Source organism: Plecotus auritus, assembly GCF_963455305.1.
Source record: "Plecotus auritus genome assembly, chromosome: 7".
Classification (NCBI taxonomy): Eukaryota; Metazoa; Chordata; class Mammalia; order Chiroptera; family Vespertilionidae; genus Plecotus; species Plecotus auritus.
In genome coordinates, this window is record NC_137774.1 from 68878833 (window position 1) to 68899090 (window position 20258).

The 20258-nt window shown below is 60.1% G+C and overlaps 1 protein-coding gene across 4 annotated transcripts; it reads right to left on the bottom strand.

Annotated features, from left to right (window-relative positions):
- Positions 1–390: 390 nt before the first annotated feature.
- On the bottom strand, positions 391–18722 carry RHBDF1 (rhomboid 5 homolog 1). 4 transcript variants are annotated; one of them, XM_080679598.1, is made up of 18 exons: positions 15481–15596; positions 6755–7095; positions 6380–6484; positions 5601–5814; positions 5001–5210; positions 4803–4925; positions 4567–4724; positions 3939–4196; positions 3727–3838; positions 3529–3603; positions 3281–3442; positions 2608–2708; positions 2421–2484; positions 1961–2055; positions 1658–1733; positions 1487–1587; positions 1219–1372; positions 391–1088 (listed from the first exon to the last, which is right to left on the bottom strand). In XM_080679598.1, exons 2-18 carry the CDS (start codon positions 7069–7071, stop codon positions 669–671), a joined length of 2745 nt encoding a protein of 914 aa, XP_080535724.1. In that variant the 5' UTR covers positions 7072–7095; positions 15481–15596; the 3' UTR covers positions 391–668. The 4 variants fall into 4 exon arrangements, with proteins under 4 accessions (XP_080535724.1, XP_080535722.1, XP_080535721.1 ...); XM_080679596.1 differs by lacking the exons at positions 6380–6484; positions 15481–15596 and adding an exon at positions 18701–18722; XM_080679595.1 differs by lacking the exon at positions 6380–6484.
- Between the last annotated feature and the right edge of the window lie 1536 nt (positions 18723–20258).

The following is a 20258-nucleotide window of genomic DNA, read 5'->3' on the forward strand; positions in this document are numbered from 1 at the left end:
CAAGAAGTACTGCCACTGACCACCGAGGTCTCCAGCCCACCACCGGGCCAATGCTGCCTCCTGCTGGCCGCACCACGCCCACACTTGCGCCGCAGGGTAAACTGCCACCTGCTTTCCGCACCTGCTCACTGTGCCCTGGCCCCAGAGCTGGGAGAGGCGCCCCTAGGCTGCTCCTGATCTACCCAGGATCACATCCCCTCCCCAGCTCCTGGAAGGGGAGGTAGCCTGGAGCTGAAATTGGTGTTGGTGCACTAGTAAGTGAGTGTGGGGAAATGTGACAGCTCATCCATGGGTCTTAAGGAAAGGGAGCAGGGTGGGGCCACCTGGCTTACGGACTTCACTGGGGGAGGTGTTTGAGACATTTCCTGTCAAAAAGGAGGAGGTAGCTCTGGTCAAGTTAGTGGCAGCTAAAACGCTCCCAGTCCATTTATTGGCCACATGAGGTGGTCGTCAGGAGACTAGTTAGAAGATAATCACAGGAACTAGTATAATAAATGCCCAGAAGTACGAGAGGTTCAACAGCAGTGAACGAGGCACAAGAGGTCTATGTCCAGGAAACGGGCAGGACGCCCACAGGGCTTGCTGACAGTCACATGGCGTGAGGCTCGGTGGGCAGTCTGCCTGGCTCCAGCCTGCTGGAGACCCGTGGCCCCAGCGCCCCCACCAGCTCAGTGGAGCTGGGCGTCCAGCTCGTACTTCTCACAGAACTTGTCAGTGAAGGGGATGCAGGTGAGGAACTCGCACCACTCGCAGCGGACAGGGTAGAAGTAGAAGAGGACCACCAGGCCGGCCAGGAGGCCCAGGAAGACCACCTGGAAGACGATGATCTGGCAGCGTTTCCGGTACAGGTCAAACCTGCCAAAGCTGATGTAGGGCAGGAAGGCAAAGGAGAGGAAGAGGCCGCTGATGAAGCCCGAGATGTGGGCAAAGTTGTCAATCCAGGGCAGCAGCCCAAAGGTGAAGAGGAAGAGTACCACCGCCAACAGCTTGAAGAAGGCACGCCAGGGCCGAGCCAGGATCTGCCAGCTCTGGAAGAGCTCCACGAAGAGGCAGGCCAGGATGCCAAACTGCGAGCCGGCCGGGCCCACCTGGGGGCAGTGGGGATGCTGAGCAGGACCCCTGGACCCACAGCCACCCCACCTCTCATGGCCCAGAGCATAGCAGGACTGAGGAGCCGAATGGAGACGCTCCTGGGCTGGGTCCCTGGGGCAGCCTTACCTCTGCCCGGTATGGCAGAAAAATGGCACTGGCTAGGTTACCAGTGACGCCACTCAACAGGTAGATGATGGCTATGCGGTGCCAGCCTGCTAGCTTCTCCAGGTCCCGCAGGACAGTCATCTGGAAGCAGATAGACACCAAGCAGTGCAGGATGCTGTGGGGGGAGGGGGACACTCAGCTGCAAAGGCCTCCCCCCCATCCCCTGGCCAGCCACTCCTAGGGTCCCTGAGACCACCCAACCCTCCTCGGCCCATCTGGTGTCACTTGCCCAGCGTGCAAGAAGAGGGACAGCCACAGACGGTAGAACTGGTCAGGCACCTCGGGGTTGAGGAAGGGCAGGAGCCCGCACACGTCATCCATGCAGTGCACCTGTGCAGAGTGGCCTGTCAGCACTCTCCGTGGCTGGGGGCTAGGGGAAGCACACACGCTGGAGGCCTACCTGAGAGCAGAGCGTGGCCTCCTCGTGGAAGTAGCCCCTCATGAAGTCACAGTACTCCCGGGAGGTGATCTCACACCTGCAAGGTCAAGCCCGGCTTGGGAACTTGCAGAGGGGCTGGAGCCCAGGGGCACAGGCACCTGACTACACCACCCAGGCCTAGGCTTCAGCCCCCTCGCCCGTCTTTGTTGGCCCTGGATAAGCCCAGAGCCTTTCTCACCCCACACCCCTTTGTATCTTGCCTTATTTCAGGACTTGGAGAAGGGCAGAGCCCCAGAGCAGTGCTCCGGGCCCAGGCACACCCACCTGCCCTTGGTGCCGATGCAGCAGGGCCGGCCCGTGATGGCACAGTCCATGTGGGGGTGGTTGGTGTGGTTCCCGGCGCTGCTTTTGGTGCAGATCTGGATCACAAGGGGGATGAGTTGGGTTGGGGCCTCCTCCAATCCTGTGCCCCAACACCATGCTTGGGGGATGGGGCCAAGATGGACAGGTTCCTACAGTAGAAAGCAGGCCCTGACTAAGCCTCAGCTTTCCTATCTGTCAAACTGAAATAATGTCATTTGACCTCCCAAGTCTCTACCTGGTTCTGCTCTGACTACCTGCTCAGAGAAGCAGGTGGTGGAGGGGCAGGCCAGGCAAAGGCCAGAGGCACTGCATCTGAAAACGGTGGTCCCATGATGGGGTCTCTTGGTATCACAAATGAGTGAAGTGTGGATTCCCCCACATAATAAGGGTGACCCCCAAAGCCAACAATCTCCCAGCTCACCGGCCACTTGGTGATGTCATCTGGCCACTCATGGGGGTCCTCAGAGGAGGGCTCATCACACACCCTGCATGAACCCAGTGTGCGGTCAGACCCTGCTTTGTGCCCTTCCGCCCAACTCCACAAGGGGAGCAGCTACACCCTCCCCCCCACTTCCCAGGGAGGCAAGAGAGGGGCCAGCAGGACTGACCTGGGGTCCTGGTGACAGACAGAACCAAACTGCCTCTTGTGGCCGGCGAGGTCGGGGGCGCTGGGATGGGAGGGCCACTTCACCCACACTGCCAGCGTGGACTGTGGGAAGAGTGGGATCCGGTCAGAGCCCACCCCTCCCACAATACAGTTTCCAGAAGGCAGGAGTCAAAAGCAAAACCGCTGAGAGCCCCCTGAGCCCACAACCCAAAACGCACACTCCGGGCATGTGTGCACGTGGGAGTGTCTACTGTAAGCTCAAGAGCATAATTCCTGTTAGCATAAAATTAAAAACGACCAGTGTCCAAAACCAGGGACTGGCATAAACTTTGGTACCTCCTCATAAAATGATGTAATAAAAATTTGAATTTTTTTTTTTTTTGTAATTGTTTAGTGGAAAAAATAAGGCAATACCACTTAAGTAAACTTGACATGCCCCAAAACAAGACACACGGAAAGCACACCCAAATCAAAGACTCGCAATGGCTGTCTACGGGATGAGGAGGGGGAGCTGGAGAGGAGAAGTAATGAATGTGACGTGAGGGACCTTGCACAGAGGAATGGTGTCATGTGCCAAGACCTAGGATAAAGGATAACCGGCTCCATCTGAAGTCACAGCACAACCACATCACACGGGGTGCAGACAGGGGCTGAATGCTGGCGGGGGCACACACCGAGCACTCCTCCTCCGAGGTCTGCACGCAGCCCGACCGGTCGTTGCGCACGCAGCAGGCCGAGTGCTTCTCCCGCTCCCGCGCGGCGCGGATGAAACTATGCACCTGTGGGTCCTGGCGCATGCAGGGTGAGAACTTGGCGCCCAGGTGAATGAGAGCCTCCTGCGGGGAGCAGGATGTGCAGCTGAGGCCCAGCCCCCTGCCAGCGCAGGGTCCTCGCCCCATCGCCCTGCCGGCCCCACCCTCACCGAGCTGGGCCCGATCCAGAAGTTCTCCTGCTGCACATACTTGACATTCTCATAGACCCCTCGGTTCCGCAGCACCTGGGAAGTTGGGGAGAGAGGTCAAAGGCCGCCCACTCCAGCCCTTTGCTCCCAAAGTGGGGAGGAGGGCATCCAGAGCCCAGCCTTCACTGGTCTCGGCCCAGGGAATGCGCGGGGGCTCACCGAGTCCACGGTCTCATGCTGCGAGAAGCCCACAGGCGCGATGCCATAGATGCACACGGCGAGAATAGTGACCAGCGAGTGCACGAAGGTGAGCCAGTAGGTGAAGAAGGGCCTGCGGCAGAAGCATCAGCAGAGGTGGTGGCTCCAACCTGGGGCCCTCACCCCCAACCCGGAGCTTTGCCTGCCATAAGTCACATCCCCTCTGCGCCCACCTGTGGTCATCCATGTCCTCGATCTGGCGTTTGACGTAGCTGTCGATCCGTTTGCGGTAGGTGCGGTTGGTTAGCCGGCCCACCATGCCCAGCCCATAAGGCCGCTTCTCCCTGGCGAAGAACTTGCGCACTGGCATCGCGATACGCTGACCCCGCCGCTGCCCCGCTGTGCTCACCACCTCCTGACGCAGCCGCACCTTGGGCTGCGGGGCCACAGTGCCACCCTCCTTCTGCTTCCGCCAGCCGCGCTCCAGAGGCCTGGGGGAAGGGGCACAGTCACCTCCCACCCCAGGCCGGGTCCTGCTGCATCTCCGTCTGCTCCCAGGTAGAGGTGAGACACTGTGCACCCTCCCCCTCACCAGTGAAGAGCAATCCTGAGCCCCTCCGAGATGGCAGGGAGGGGGGACCAGACCTATGAGCGGTCCCCTGGCCTCCCCGCTGCATTCCGACCAGCTGAGGGTTCTGGGATTGCGCTCCTGTTCCACAGTGGGCAGCTGAGACTCGAATGGTGCCCAACCCTGGGTAGCCAAGTAGACCCCTTCCCTCAGCTCTCCAGGCAGTCCTGCCCTAGGGTCCCAGCTGCTCCGACCTCCGTACTCCTCTCTGCTCCCTCACTGCTGCCACTCACAGCATCAGGTGGCTGCGCTCCAGCTCCGTGCGGTCCAGGGCCCCTCCTGTGAGGTCCGCCTGGTCCGGGGCCTTCTCCCAGTCCTTGAGCGCTGCCTCTGATGGGGACTCGAACACCTCGTCTGGATATGTGGACAGCTCCTCATGAAGGACACCTTCCTGAGCAAACACGAGTGGTCAGCGTGAAAGGCACAGACGGAGGAAGGCGGAGGCCTCGGCTGACAGCCTGTCTCTTACCCGGGCAAAGAAGGAGGTGTCCAGCTCATCAGGGAAGTCCGCCGTGTCCTCCTCCAGGAAGCTGGCGGGAGTGAAGCTTCGGCGCTGCGCCCTGCGCAAGGTGCCGTCCCTCACCGAGCGACCCTGCCAGCGAGGAGGTGAGCGTGTGGCCTGCAACAGGGTCAGCCCCCCACCCCTCATCCCAGCCCCTGCACCCACCTTCACCAGTGCTGCGGCCGCGCGGAAGCTCATCTTGGCTACCGACTCACGCTTGCGCCTCCGCGGAAGCCGGTTGAAGCCTGAGCGGGAGCTGGAGAAGGAGCAGAGGGAGGCGGCACCGGGAGTGACGGGCGTGTGCGGGGTACTCAGGCCGTCGGCGGTGTCATCCGCCATGCGGAAGGCCCGGCCCCGGGCCAGGGGGTCTATGATCTGGTGGAGGGGAGGAGACGCAGGAGTGGGGAGGCTAGGTCATCACCCCAGAAGCTCCTTTCCCCACCCTGTGGAGAACACAGTGGGTACCTGGATAGCTATGGGTACCACCCCCACCCTACTGCACCCAGAGGAGTCCCTCTCCCCACTTGTAGTGCCTTTACACTGCTGTTCACCCTGGGATGCTCTCCCATCCAGAGCTGGCCCCATGGTACAATCCCAGGTCCCCCTTCCCAGAAAGTATCTTAGGTGTCTATATGGGACCACCTGACCACCCTCCCAGACCATGAGCTCCAAGGAACCTCCTCAGCTCAGGTTGGCTATGTCCCCAGCCCCAGCCCAGGGAAGCAGAGAAAGAGGCCTTCGGGGGGCCGCAGGAGGCGGGCATACCTTTTGCATGCCCAGCTGGCATGGCCCAACATACAGCGGAGGGGGCGTCTCCGTGCTGGTGAGCGACACGTTGTCCTGGCTAGGCAGGTCCAGCTCCCGGATGACCTGGGGCTTCAGCTTCCCATAGCGCTGGCTGCAGTGGCGGATGCTCTTGCGCTGCCACTTCTGGGTGCTGTCACTGTCCTTGCTCACTCCGAACCAGTCAGCGGTGCCCCTGCCATGGGAGGGACTCAACAAGGGGACGCCAGCCCTCTCCTCTCCCAGCAGGGGCCCCAGAGCCCTCCTCCTGGGTAGCATGCTCTACCCCAAGCCTCCAGTCACACCAGGATCTGGGGTCCCGTGGGCTGCGTTCAGTTAAGAGGATGAGTGGGTTCCAGCCCTGGCTACCCCCTAAACAATTAGCCAACTCCAAATTCCCACTAGAACCGCAGATAATAGGCCTGTCCAGGTGAGTATTTTACCCAGGCTCACACCCCTTCCCTGAGAGGGGGGTTTGTGGGGAGACACTGAATCCAGAGATGGTGCTCAGAGCTCAGGCTTTAGCTCATCCAGAGAGAGCTTAGCCCTGGGCAGCAGTTTGACCTTTAACACCACAGAACTCAAGAAATGGGTAATGCAAGTCCAGGCAGGTTCCCCATAGCCCTTGGACATGCAAGCAAAACACTGCCAACACCTGCTGTGAGGAGCCCCAGGGAAGGCAAACCGTGCTGGCAGCTCCCAAGAGGTCCCAAGCCATGCACACGCCAGCTGATGCTAACACACTCACACCCTGCAAGTACCTGAGCAGGGACCGCGAGAGAGACCGGCGCTGTGGGAGGGCCCTGCGGGCAGCAGGGGAACCCAAGAGGGGCAGAGTGTGGACACGCCCAAAGCGCACCTGTCGGCTGTTCAGGGACCAGAGCATTGAGGTGGGGGAGACAGAGAAGGAGAGAGCAAGTGCTGGGGGGAGCAGAGAAGGGTTGTAGGTGAGAGAAGTCGGTCCCCAGAGCAGGAGGGGGGAGGGTGACATGGGGAACAAGACTGAGGAGAAAGCTGAGACAGGAGAGGCTCTGCCCCATTCCCAGCCTCGGCACCTAAAAAGGACCCTGTATGCCTGCCTCTGTCCCCCCAGCCCCAGCCCTCACCCCTGGAGCAGCCAGGGCAAGGCGCAGTACCTGCGGATGGTCTGTGTGATCGATGTCTGGCGATGCAGCACCGGCCGGCGGGGCTCATGGTAAGGCGAAGGGACATGAGCTGTCTCAGCCGGCATGCTCACACTCCGCAAGAAAGCCTGGCGTCTCAGGGGCTGGGTGACGGGGTCATGGTAAGGGGGCTGGGCAGGATGGACCCACAGCCCATGCTGGCCAGGGCCTGCCTGCAGGAAGCTGGGGTCCTCCGCCGCCGGAGGCACCACAGCTGGAATGTCCAGCTTCAGCCAGGGGGGCTTCTTGCGCTGCAGGCTGCTCGTGCTGTCCCTGCGGGCCTCGTTCATGGTTCCAGGTGCAGCAAGGCGGGTCTGGGGGTGGCAGAGAAGGGTGGGAGGTGATAGGTGTCTGAAGGTTCCTTGGGCCCAGACCCAGGAGAAAGGAGAAGCAGTGATAACCCCAACAGGGTGGTCAAGATCCAGCTGCTGACGTCCTGTGTGCTCAGCACTGCCGTACGCAGTCAGTTCCTGCCTTGTTCATCCTGACAGACATTGCTCTCCACATACTAGGTTCTCAGACAACATAAATTCATGTAACAAATACTGGAGCACCTACTATGAGTCACTCCTAAGTGCTTGGGACACATTAGTGGAGAAAAGAAGAAACTAAAAACAGATAAAATCCCTGCCTTCCTGGAGCTTACAGTCCAGATAAGCAATCTATATATATAAAAGCCCAAGCGATCGGCAGACTGGTAGCTATGACACGCACTGACCACCAGGGGGCAGACACTCAATGCAGTAGCTGCTGAGCTACAGTGACTTGGCAGCTGTGGTTCTCCAGTGATGCAGCCGGAACCAGAGAGGAGGGAGCCCGATTCTGGGGTATGTCACCCGAGAACCACCCTCTCACAATCCAGAACCCCTCAGGGGATGTCGGAGAGCCGGTTTCAGCCCAATCCCTGCAGGCCAGGCCGAGAGACCCCACCAGTGCACAAATCCGTGCACCGGGCCTCTAGTGAATCTATAAGTAGGTATTTTGTTTAAGGGTGCGAAGTGAGACAGGGACAAAATCAGCACATTACAGTTGCCGAGCGCAGTGATGCCTCCTCCTTGTGAGGTAACATCTGAGCAAAGGCTTGAAGGAGGTGATCAAGTTAGCAAGGCTTGGGGCAGGGCGGGGAGGGGGGGGAGGTAACAGGAGGAGGAGGTTGTTCCAGGCACAGGGAACAGCCAGAACAGAGATCTGAGTGAGCGTGAGGGCACTGCCAGGTTGAGGAGCTCACCCATCCGTACACAGGGCAAATCTGAGACCTCACCCTCTAACCACCATGCCATCTGCGAGAGAGAGAGAGAGAGAGAGAGAGAGAGAGAGAGAGAGAGAGAGGCTCTGCCTGCTATACCAACAGGTGGGGTCTGTGAAGGCTCCAGGTCACAAAGGAGTGGCCACGTGGCTTCCCAGGGTCTGAGAGCTGTTGCCACAAACAGGAACCTCCTGAAAACCACCTGGGCGCAGGAGCTGCCATGACCACCAGGGGGTGCCATGCACCCATAAATACCACCAAAAAAGCTCAGCCCTGGGAGGGCAGCTTGTCCAGCATCAAACCTAAGTATGAGACCCACCCCCAAATCTATCACTTAGGCTCAGGGTAAGGCCCAGGCCCCAGAGCAGAGAGGCCAGGGTTGGATGTGGGCCACCTCTGCCTGGCCATGTAACCGTGAAGCAAAAGTCATGGGACCATGGCCTACTTGGCACCCTATTTCCCCCTTTACAAAACCTCACTTTCAGGACAGATCTGAATCCTCCTCCCCAAAGGACCACACAGGATCTGAAAACAGGGGATCCAAGATTGAGAGGTTCCCTGAGCACAATGGACATGGACACCAGGGGAGTGGCCGAGCAATACCTAGGGCAGAGACCCCAAAATTCCTCAGCCTCCTCAAACAGCTTCAGACCCCAACAGGTCTATAACCCACCCACCAACACCCCTAGAAACAGCTTCCTCATCTGAGCCTCCCTCCCAAATGCTTGGAAAAAGTAAATATAAAGTCCTACCCATACCTTAGAAATAAGGAAACTGAGGCCCAAAGCGGCTTGACTTGCCCAAAGGCACATATTCAGGGTAGCATCACTGAGGAGGGACAGGCCTGGGATGCTGCTCACACCCCCTGCTGGACTTACACAGACAGAGAAGGGCCAGGTCTGCACTCGGAGCAACTCTGGCTCTAGACCAGGGGTGGGCAAACTTTTTGACTCGAGGGCCACAGTGGGTTCTTAAACTGGACCGGAGGGCCGGAACAAAAGCATGGATGGAGTGTTTGTGTGAACTAATATAAATTCAAAGTAAAGGAGCGGAGGGGAGACCAAGAGAACCGGATAGAACAGCCGGATCCGGCCCGCGGGCCGTAGTTTGCCCACGGCTGCTCTAGAGTGTCCAGGAGAGTCCCAGGAAAGCGCTTGCTCGCACTGCACAGGGAGGCAGGATGCTGAGCAGAGCTCCTCCTGCCCCACAGACCAGGGACAGGCCCAGGACAGTTCCCACAGCTGCCACTAGTACTACACAGACCAAAAACAGCCTGGACACTGCCCACAGCTCCTCCTGGCCCTATCTCGACTGGGGCCAGGCCAGGATGTGGCTGGCAGCTCCTACTGGCTTTATACCAAACAGGGCTGGGCCCAAAATACTACTGACAGTTCCTACTGCCTCTACACTGACCAGGGCCAGGGCCAGGACACAGCTCACAGATCCCATTACCCCTATAGTGACACTACTCACCACTCATTCTCCGACTGGCCCTATACCAGTTAGGGACAGTCCCCGGGCACCGCTCACAGCTCCCACTTAGGAGCCGGCTTGGTGGGAAGGAGTCCTTCAAGGATGCCTTCTCTGAGCTGACTAAGCACCCAGGGGTCTTTCCATTCTTGCAGCCCCTCAGAGCCAAGCCCCTGTCCGCTGTCCTCACCCGTCTGATTCAGACCAAGGGCTGAAGCATTTGTTTGCACATCACTGGGAATCCCTTCCGGGCACCCTGCCTATGCTGATCCCCACAATGTGGGGTCAGATGGACAGGTCCCTGCAAGGGGTCGAAGGCAGGCAGTGGGGGGCAGGGAGGGGGGCAGTGTCCAACATGAAGGCATCCTGAGAATGGGTCTCTGGGAACTGAACCAGGAGATCAGCACTCGCTCAACTCACACCACAAACCCAGCCCAGACCTGTGTGTTCCCTGACATGGTCAGCACCCACCAGCCCTCCCTTCACAGACCATGTAGATTTTAAGATCCCCCTGTTAGTAAGGCAGTGACTGGGAAGGACAGCTCTGGCTCTCAAGCACTGGTGGTGGGATTTCAGGCAATATCAGACAGACGGTGATCAGATAGGAGCTTCCGGAACCTGCAGTGCCGTGACAGCATCCCCAGTGTGCCCTCGGAGCCAGGTCAGGCCATGCCTGCCACATAGGGATCCAGGTGATGTGACCCCAGAGATTATGCTGGACCCTGTGGGGCCTTGTGGGGAGGGACCAAACAGGATGGGAGCCCCCTGAGCATTTCATGGGGCAGCTATGCTGGCTTCAGTCTCCCTGCCACCCAACCACCATGTGCCTCAGGTAGCCTCAGTGTTCTCTCCTGGAAAATGGGCCAACACCTCTGTGGAGCCATTGTGAGGTCCAGAGAGGAATGGCGCCAAGAGTGGCACCTGGGACCACAGCTGGGAATCTACAGGCTGGGTGCTGGGGAGCTGGCCTCTCCGCGCCTCCCCAGCAGGCCTGGCACTCCTGGGTGATCAGCTGGTTCTCCGCTCAGCAGTACAAGGAATCTTTGCCAGCTTGTTGATTGGCTCACCCCACCACAAACACCCATGATTTTCCATGGCTCCCACTGCCCCCACGGCCTCTCCTAACACCTGGCTCCCTGCCATCCTAGGGCCCCGCCTTGCACATGCACACTGCCCGACCTCCAACACGTTCCGGCCACAGCTAGTCAGGCGGCCCTACCACACCGCTCGGGAGTTCACGCCTGTGTGCTGTCCTCTCTCTGCCGGGTCCACAGTGCCCCGGAGCACTGGGCACTCGGAGCACAAGCTAGCAGGACCGATCCCCATGGTCTGGGTGATGGGGGCTTCATGAACATGACCCTTCAATTGGGTCTGGGAGGAGGAGGAGACCCCATGCCCAGGTCGGGGCAGAACAGCACAAAGAAAGAGGTGGGAAGAGGGTGAGGAGCAAGCACAGGGCGCGGCACAGGCCCACAGTCCGTCCAGGAACACAAGAGCCACTCGTGATGGAGGCACCGGCTCCCTGCCGGTACACCCCGACCTCCCGGTGTCCCTCGCCCCCCTCAAATCCCTCCTGTGTCGGGGCAGAGGCAGGAGGAGCTCTGTAACCCACGCAGCTTCAGGATGCCCAGCCTACCCTATCCCTGTGTGCCCAGTTCCCATCTGGGCCTCAAGTGGGTGGGACTCACAGGGGGGGCTCCACACTAGGACCCAAGGGTGTGGGGGAGGGGCAGGCCCAGGCGGACAAAGAGTCTGGACGGGGAGGGCACAGTGCCCGCCCAGAGGAGACAGTGGCTCAGTGTCCAGCCTCCCCCAGGCGTACAGTGGGCTCTTGTTCCCAGACAGCCCCTCATGGTGGAAATCCCAACAGCATCTCCACTCCGCTGACCCCTCAGCGCAGGGAGAAACCACAGTCCAGGGGCAGCCTGCCTGTCTGGGTCACACAGCATCTGAGTCACTCTGGCAACATCCACGGCTGCCCACCCAGCCCAGCCCAGCAGGAGACACTCAAAGGGGCATCTGGAAGTAAAGCAAGGATTGCTGGCAAAGCAAATGCCAATGGTGGGACCCAACCCAGCAGGGGGGCAAAAACCACACTGCACCTCAGGGTGCTGCACCCTAGGCACTTCGAACAGCCAGGACGAGTATGGGGCAAGAGATGAGGCTGAGGGATGAGGGCCCCACAGAGTCACAGGACCACTGGGGCTGCTTTAAGCGGCAGGCAGCGAGAGGGGTGGGAGCTGCTGCAGCCATCAGGGCAGAGGGCGGGTGGGGCGCAGGGGCAGGGTCCCACTGACCCAGGTTCCTGCTGTGGGGCTGACTAGGGATCCTTCAGGCTGGCACTGTGCAAGGGTGCAGGAGGGGCCAGGAAGCAGGAGCCAGTGCAGGGAGGCAGGGCCTACAGCGCTTCCTGCACAGAGTACCTGCTCAAGAAGCAGAAAGGCTGGCGATGCCTGCCGGCTCTGGGGAGCAACCTGACAATGCAGCCAAAGGAAGGGGAGAGCCCAGGGGTAAGAGGGCCAGAGCCTGCGCCATGAGCAGGAGCCATTGCGGGAACTGGGGACGGAACCCTCAGAGATGCCATCTGGGAAGGTTGTGGCCAAGAGGCAGGAGGAGACTGGGAGAGGTTCTGGCCTGCCCAGGCCTGGCCGGCAGCCACGGGTGATATGAAGCTGGATCCTTAGGTGTGAGCAGCAGCCACCACTGCACTCAGGCCTTCCCCGCACACTCGCAGGACAATGCTGGCAGAGGTCGCTAAAGGCCAAGTGGATGGCCCGGCCCCAGAACCAGACCTGCCAAGCCTGGGCTCCCTGTCCTGCCCAGCCCAGGGAACCGCCCACCACTGAGGTCAACTGGAGCAATGGGCTCCACCCCAGACACTTGCCCCAACGTGTCCCCAGCTCACCTGAGCACAGTCCCAGGAGAAGCCAGCTCCTCCAACCTCCCCACTAGAGCCCTGATCGCTGACCCTGTCTTGTGTTTGACCCCCACCCAGATCTCCCCGGGGAGCAGAGATCAGCAGCTGTCTGGCAGCCTGGAGTCCAGTCCTTCTCCACCACATGCTACTGTATGGCAAAGTGAGGGTCACCTGTCTGAGCTTCCCATATTGGGAAGGATATGGGCTACGCCAGGCCCAACCCTCCCAATTACCCCTCTCCCTTTCTTGGAAGAAATGAGGTTGTGGGGGGAAGGAGGGCGGGGCGTACAAGCCAATAGCATGCGTGTTGCCCTCATCCTGTCAGAAGGAGGACACATCAAACCCTACCTGCCCATGTCACCTGCCGCCTTCTGTCACCCCAGAGGGGCATGCAGAGGGCCAATAACGGAACAAGAGTCTTCCTGCTATAGGGGCCCTGCAAGTGCAGGGAGCTGATCTGGGAGGGCGGAAACAGGGTAGGAAAGGAAGCACTAGCCCTGGGTGGGAGGCACTGTCCAAGGCTCAGCGGGCACATATGGCCCAGGGGTTACCAATGCCAGAATCAAGCCTCTAACCCCGCTGGGTCTGACAGAAGCAGATATAACCCAGGGATGGGGAGCACTGAGGCTCAGAGAGGTCAAAGGTCCCACCTGTGCATGCCACAGTCAGCAAGGGGGTAGGGGCAGGGACATAGCAATAGCAATTCCGAGTGTGACAATATGGAGTCTAACTGGATCTGAGGAGTTGGGTGAAATCAGCCCCTCAAACTGCAGGGAAAAGGTCCAGATCGCATCAACACGTCTGGTCACCAGTCAGAGCCCCCAGCAGTGCCCCTGACTGACCACACAGTACTCTCTGGTGCCCAGACACTGTCAGGGCTTAGCAACATCCTCCCAGAACACAGCGGCTGCTGGATAGTGCTGGAGAGGCCCCACGCGGGGAAACCGAGTCCCCGAAGTCTGTTATCAGAGCAGAAATGGCTTGTCAGCACTATCCTGATACACCTACTTCAAACCAAAGATCCTTGACCGACCTTCTGAATTATCACAGGCCTTGGGAGAGGTCATCTGTGTCCATCTTACAGATAAGGAAACTGAGGCTCTGAGAGGCCAGTCACTGCCCAGTGCTGATGCCCCTGGCACCTGCAGCCTCCAAGGGGGTTTAAAGCCGTGGGCCATGCCGGCCCAGGAGCTGGCCCAGGAGCTGTGTGCCTGCCTAGCTGGCCCTGGCCACACCCCCAAGGTAAGGGGCAGACCTCAGGGTTCCTCAGGGTGTGCAGGGCTGTCAGGCCCCTCTGGGCCCTCACTCCACCTTCTGCAACCCAGAGCACCTCAGTTCAGGGAGGAGGAAGTCACCCGCAAACACACCCAACCCAGAAAGCAGGCAGAAGCCAGGAATCCGATCCTTGGACAGAAAGTTGATCCTGTTACAGACACTAGAGTGGGGAAACCGGAGCTGGCACGGAGGAGCCCCTCACATCCCGGGAGAGCAGCAATGGGGTGGCAGTAGGGGGTACCCTGAGCAGCAGTTGGAGCTGAGAAGACCCTAAGGGGGCCTCAAAAGGCAAGGAGACCTGGGTGATTCCCTCTGAACCAAGGGTGCCCCTAGAATGCATGCTCCCCAGGACAGAAGCTTGTCTGGCCAGCACTCTAAGGCCGGGTGAGGAGTGTGGGTCACAGCAACGCTCCAGTGCTGCTGGCCTTGGTCAGCCCATCTGTGCAGTGGGAGGCCCATCAGCCCTTGGAGGCTGCTTAAAGGCACTGGGAAGGGGCCTGGGCCCTGACACCTTCAATCTGAGGCCACTTGACTTTTGTAACCCCCTATTGGCCCCTTTCCGGTTTTCAGGGAAAAGGACCCAGATTGTCCAGAACAATTCCTGGTGGCAGGGGGCTCAACCTCAGGAACCTCTTGGGCCCCAGCCAGCTGCTTGGTTCCCTAGCTTTCTCTCAATCTCTGGGTGGGGGTAGGGGGCTGAGGCTAGTTCCATGGGGGTGGAAGGAATCCAGCATATAGCTGGGCCAAACCTGAAAAGCCAGTTTCATCCTGAATCTTCTCTGCCAGGAAGTCCCAAGATGGGGGGTGGGGGGGAAGGGTATGGGGGCCTTTCCTAGCACAGAGCTAGAGGGCCTCCAGACCCAGGCCCTGCCCATCCAGACAGACACACATACACACAGCCCGAGTACACACATAAGGAACTCTGGTCAAGAGCATCTGGGCCTTGGGCAGGCATGACTGGGGGGCCCCCTGCCCATTCCCCACAGACATGTCCCCAGCAGGTCAGACAGACAGCCCCACCCCCTGCTCTTAGGAGCTGGGGCCCCTCCATCTCCCCAACTCCCCAGCCAAGAGAAGGCCTGCTTCAAGGCACCGTGTCGTGGCCTCAGGCTCAGCCCTGGCTACTCCTCTGGGCCGCTGAGCACAGGGTAGGGGTGTCTTTGGGAGTAGCTCCCATAGCCCTGCAGTTTCAGTGTTTACTGATGGGGGAGACGGGGGCCAGTCTCCACCATCCCTAGCTCCACAGCTACTATGACTCCCATCCCCAGGGAGCACGGCTGGGGACAGGGATGATCCCAAGAAGTTCCACCCTCTGAGCTGGAGTTTCAACTTGAGAGACACCACCCACCGGTGGTGGCCGGGAAAGAGAACATAAGGGGGGAGGGTACAACTCAGAGGAGCCTGGAGACAGCCCGGACTCCGAGCCCTCCCGCTCCCAGGACCCTCAGCTGTTGGGCGGGGGCTGGAGCCGAGCTGTCCGGCCTGGTCAGCCCGCTGGGACGTGCTAATCCGGCCACGGGCTATTTTTGCGTGCGCCGGGTTTGGAATCCGGGGCTGGGCCGCCTCCGCGGGCGGCTCGGGAAACTCCGGTAAGGAAAGTTCGGGCTCCTCGGGTGGGCAGTGGCCCGAACCCCGGACCCGGGCCCGATCGGCAACCCGAAACCGACCAGGCTCCGGCCGCTTTGAGCGGCTCCGGCAGCAGCGTGCTGAGGACCGGCCCGCGCGCAGCGGATGCAGCTCCGGAACCCGCCCGGCCCGAGCGCCCTGCGCCCTGCCGGCGCGCTCACTCACCGCCGCCGCCGGCACCTGGGGTCCTGGGGGTCCTGAGAGCCTCGGGGAGGGGCTGCCACCGCCGGCCGGGAGGGCTGCCGCGCCGAGTCCCCGCCCGCGCGCCCGCCCGTCCGGCCGGCCCGCCCGCCCGCCGGGAATGCCAGGGAGCGAGGGGCGTGCGCGCCGGGGGCGGGCCGGCCTGAGGGGGCGGCCTCACTGACTCAGGGCTCTGGAATGCGCGCGGCCCGCCCGGCCCGGGCCCGAGTCACCTCCTCCGGGAAGGCGACTGAGCTCTGCTCTCCCCGGTGTTGGGCTGCGGGTGCACCTGTGGCCGGGGGTCGTGAGCGCCGCAGCTATGGACAGAGGACCTGGTGGTCCGACGGAGCCTAATGTTCAACTACAGACCTAGGCTTCTCAGCCTCTCCCCTCACTCCAGAGTGACTCCTGACCTTATCCTGCGTAGACTTGTGCTCCAAGCCGGGGGGGGGGGGGGGGGGGGGGGGGCGGGGAGAAGGGGAGAGAGACACACGACACAGTGTCCCTGGATGTCCTGAAAACCAGACCAGGAACCTCCCCCAAAGCACACACTGACAATTACTTACCTACACTCCCCCAGTCCCACATGAGCGCTCACACTTACTCTGCACACATTCACACTCATACACACCTGCTCATGTATTCATGCTCGCATATTCATTCACACACACCTGTTTACACACTCACATACACCTACTCCTACATACAATATACACTGTCATGCCCACTCTCACATTTACACGTGTGCACATACACACCCATGCACACCCACACTCACTAAAGGCAGGAGCAGAGCAGTACCCCTTCCCGGGTCCGCTGTGCTCCCCACCCGGAAACCTGCTCTCCCAACAGGCACTGCCAGCCAGCCTGAGCCTACAACTGAAACCCCTGGAGCAGAGCAGCAGTGCAGTGTCTGGCGTCCACTCTGTGCTCTCCCCTGTCAGAGCTCACCAACCGCCCTGGCGGGCTCATCCCTACACTCTGAGTTGGCCACAAAATGGCCCATCTGCTCCTAGGCTAAGTCTGCTGGTGGGAATTTCCCAGCATTCCTCCCTCTCTCCTGACATTGAAGGAATTTGTGAGTCCTAGTCACCCAAAGACCAGGGAATGGGGGAGGGGTGCCAACAGCAGGGTGTAAGCAGGAGCTGTGAGTAGTAGAGGGGTGCAGACTCCCCTGGATGGTTGTTGATACAATGGTCTCCCTCTTTTCCTCAGAGAAAACAAAACTGGGGCCACCAGATGTCAGAACACCTTGGGCACATAAGGCCCAGCCCCTCAAGCCTCCGAGGGCCCACATATGTGTCCGCGGGCCCCTTGCTGGTCTGGGACCAGCAGGGGGGCACTCTCCCTCTCTGTGCCCGCTGTCTGCCTGCACACATCAAGCTGGTCTGTGGCTACACAAAAAAATAAAGTTGACAATGGGAGGTAGCAGCCACCTTACAGGTTGGCCCGCCGCCTGGGCAAGGGACAGAACCCTCTGGTTTATCCTCGCCCATACCATGGAACAGAGTGGTGGCTGCACATTCTGGGTCCTCTATGAACACAGGCTTATCAGCGTGATTCTTAGCTACAGGGACCCAGTGAGAGCTCCGGAGGGGCTAGAGGGGTCTCCTTCACAAGTGGAGGGAGGTGACTACAGCTGCACTGGGGACACAAGGCAAGAAGGAGGCTGCCCAGTGCTAATGCCCATGGCTCCTGCAGCCACACATGTCAACCCTCCCTTGCCAGGCTCTCAGCCAGACAGGACGGTCTCTCCATGCCCAAGATTCTTGACCCCTGCCAGGGATAAACAGTCCCTGCCCACCAGACTGGGCTGGCAGAGTATGCAGCAGTGTCCTCCTGGACTCCAGGGCCTGGGCTCACCTCCAAAGCATGTCATGGCTGGGCATCCAGTACTGGCAGGTCCCTTTCTGCAGTGGATGCTGCAGGATGCCACCCAGGCCCGCTTCATGACCCAGACATTCACCCACAGCTGCCAGGAGTACCAGCTATAGCTGGCTCACAGCTGAGAGCCCCCTGAGGAGCACCCTTTATGCTCCCTCCCCAGAAAAGGTGGTCTATGTCCCAGTGACAGGTAAATGGCCTCCCCCACACTCGGGTTAACTCCGAAGGGCCCTTCCCTTCCCAAGCTCCAGTGGATCCACAGCGGCCTCTGTTGCAAACCCTTGCTCCTCACAGGTGTTGCTCCCAAGGCAGGCCCCAGTATATTCTGGAAGGCAAACTCAGGAATCCCAGGTTCTCTGCCCACCCTGGCCTCCTGAGCAGGGACCCTGGCATCAGGATATTGTGAGCAGAGAAGGATCAACACATGTGGGCTCAGGCCTGGACCTAGTCCACACGGACACACGTATGCACACACATCTGCTCTGCCTCACCTCTGCCCACTGCCTTATGCCTGGTGGAGAAGCCCCTACATGGAAACCCTGCTCCCAGGGCTTCCAGTCCCTTTTCACCCAGCTCTGGAGAAACGGAAATCAGCTGCAACTGCTGCAGGGGTCCTCAAACTACGGCCCGCGGGCCACATGCGGCCCACCGAGGACATTTATCCGGCCCGCCAGGTGCCGCTGCCTGTCCGGCTCAGCAGCCGACTCATCCCGGGCCCACAGTGCGCATAGGAATTTGTTCATAGTTTTTTTTTAACTATAGTCCGGCCCTCCCACGGTCTGAGGGACAGTGAACTGGCCCCTGTTTAAAAAGTTCGAGGACCCCTGGCCCTAGCGTGTGGGTGGGTGACTAGGATGATTGAGTGTCTGCCCCCACACCTCCACCTCCATGGATATGTACTTGACTCTGGGACCTGAGGGGTTGGGAGCCCTGACCAGTCGGAGGAGTCCCTGCCAGCCACTCTGGAATCCTCAGCTCAGCAGGCCAGTCCCTGGGCTGGGAGGTGAGGGGCTGGGGGGACCTGGAGGATCGTGGGACCAACCCCTGGCTATTTGGGGAGGTGGCTGAAATGGGCCAGGCCAGCCAGGGGCCTGAAGTCACTAGCTATTTCTGAGGCAGTTGCCCCTCCCTGAGTCTCAGGGGATGGCTAGGGGTCCAGTGAGTACCTGGGCCCAGGGCCCAGCTGCATTGGCAGCACAGCTCAGGAAGGGAGGATGCAGTCCACACACACCTCCTTCAGCTGCCCTCCCTACCCACTGGACTCTGACACCCCACACCCGTCAACTCTCACTTCGAGGTGACAGTGGCCGTACATCCCTACCTTAGAGAGGACACAGCCGGTGCTGGGCTGGCGCTCTGGCCTCTGTGCTGACAGAGCAGCTTATCCCTTCTCTCCAGGCTCTGGTGACGGGTGGGCCCTCCCCAGGCCATGAGCTGGCCCAGCAGGGCACAGAACAGCTCACCCCAGCACTGATCCTTTTGAGAATATTGAGGATGTCCTCACCTCCAACTTCCACTGACATCCTCCAACATGCCTCTCCCAGCCCAGTGCAGGGCACACTGGGGACTGAGCAGGCCCCAGGTCCCTCCTCTGCCTAGCACCACCTTCTCTCACGCCCAGCCAGGCTGTCCTGCAGGCCACAGCGGGAATGCTTAACCCACCACTTCCAGCCTGCGGTGGGGCCTCAGACCACAAACCAGGAAGTGGGGGGCGGGAGGGAGGAGCCCCCCTTGCAGAGGTTGCGCAAGCCCCTGCCAAAACATCTGGAGAAGTGGGTTGCTGGCACTGGCCCTGCCTCATCCTCCTCCTGGGAGCCAGGGCTGCTTTCTAAGCCTCTTTCCTCATCCTCAAGTAGGGATAAAACACCCCTCTGGGAGTGTGTGGACTCCCCGGATTTTTACAACGACCATGCACCATTTGTGAAATAAGAATAAAAATGAATGCCCTTGCCAGGGGGATGAAGCCTAACTGAGGTCTTAGATTCCCTCCCAAAGTGAGGAAGAGGGAGCGGGGGAAGGGAGGGAGGAAGGGAGGAAGGAAGGAGGTCTGGGCACACAAGAAGGCTGGAAGGGGGAGTCATTGTTTAGACAGAATGGCTGCAGGGATTGAGGAGGAAAAGAAAGGGGTGGGAGTCACATAGGCAGCCTTGCAAGCATGGCCTGTGAGACACTGCCCACCCCCGGAAGCAGCTCTAGTGCCACAAGCCGCTGGGTGGTTTCCAGCAGGCTGGAAGCTGCCGCCCCTCCCTCCCCAGGAAGTCCTGGTCGGGGCCCTGGGACAAGAGTAGGAGGCTGGAGGGCTGGAATTCAGCCCTGGGCTGGTCAGAGAAGGAACCGTTGGCGACCAGGGTCCTCCCAACTGGACTTGCCCTGAAATCAGGTTCCATGCTCATCTTAGGGCCCCAGTGACATGATTCATCTAGCACCCCACCCCCCACCCCATCCGACATTATCTTATGCCAGTTGCTCTCCCAGGTCCCATGGGTAGGCCCTCGCAGAGCCAGCTTTTTCCCAGGACAGAGGTAGGTTGTATAGGGGTTGGGACTGTGCCTGCCACCGCAGAGGGGTCCTGAACACCCAGATAAACCCTAGCATGACAGCGCTGAGGGGAGGCTCTGTTGGGTGTTAGGTGCTACCAGTGTGCTTCTCGCCCCAGGGAAATTCCCCAGAACAATCCTAAGCCTGAAGAGCGACTATCCACAGCCCTTCCTTCCTCTGGGCCAGGCACTGCTGCTCTTCCCAGATTCCCCTTCCCCTCTCCTCCCCCTTGGGGCACAAATCCAACTTGAGAGATAATAGGCTGGGTGGGCAGCTGGTGCTGGGAGTGTGAAGAGGCAGCAGTGCTCCCCATTCTGCCCCTAGCTGCTGCCACGCACGGT

Coding starts and splice junctions, on each gene's coding strand:
- RHBDF1 (XM_080679598.1), bottom strand. CDS start 7,071: ATGAACGAGGCCCGCAGGGACAGCACGAGCAGCCTGCAGCGCAAGAAG. Junction 3,839..3,938: donor GAGGACATGGATGACCACAG/GTGGGCGCAGAG, acceptor CTTCTGCCGCAG/GCCCTTCTTCACCTACTGGC. Junction 2,709..3,280: donor CCTCGGAGGAGGAGTGCTCG/GTGTGTGCCCCC, acceptor CTCTTCCCACAG/TCCACGCTGGCAGTGTGGGT.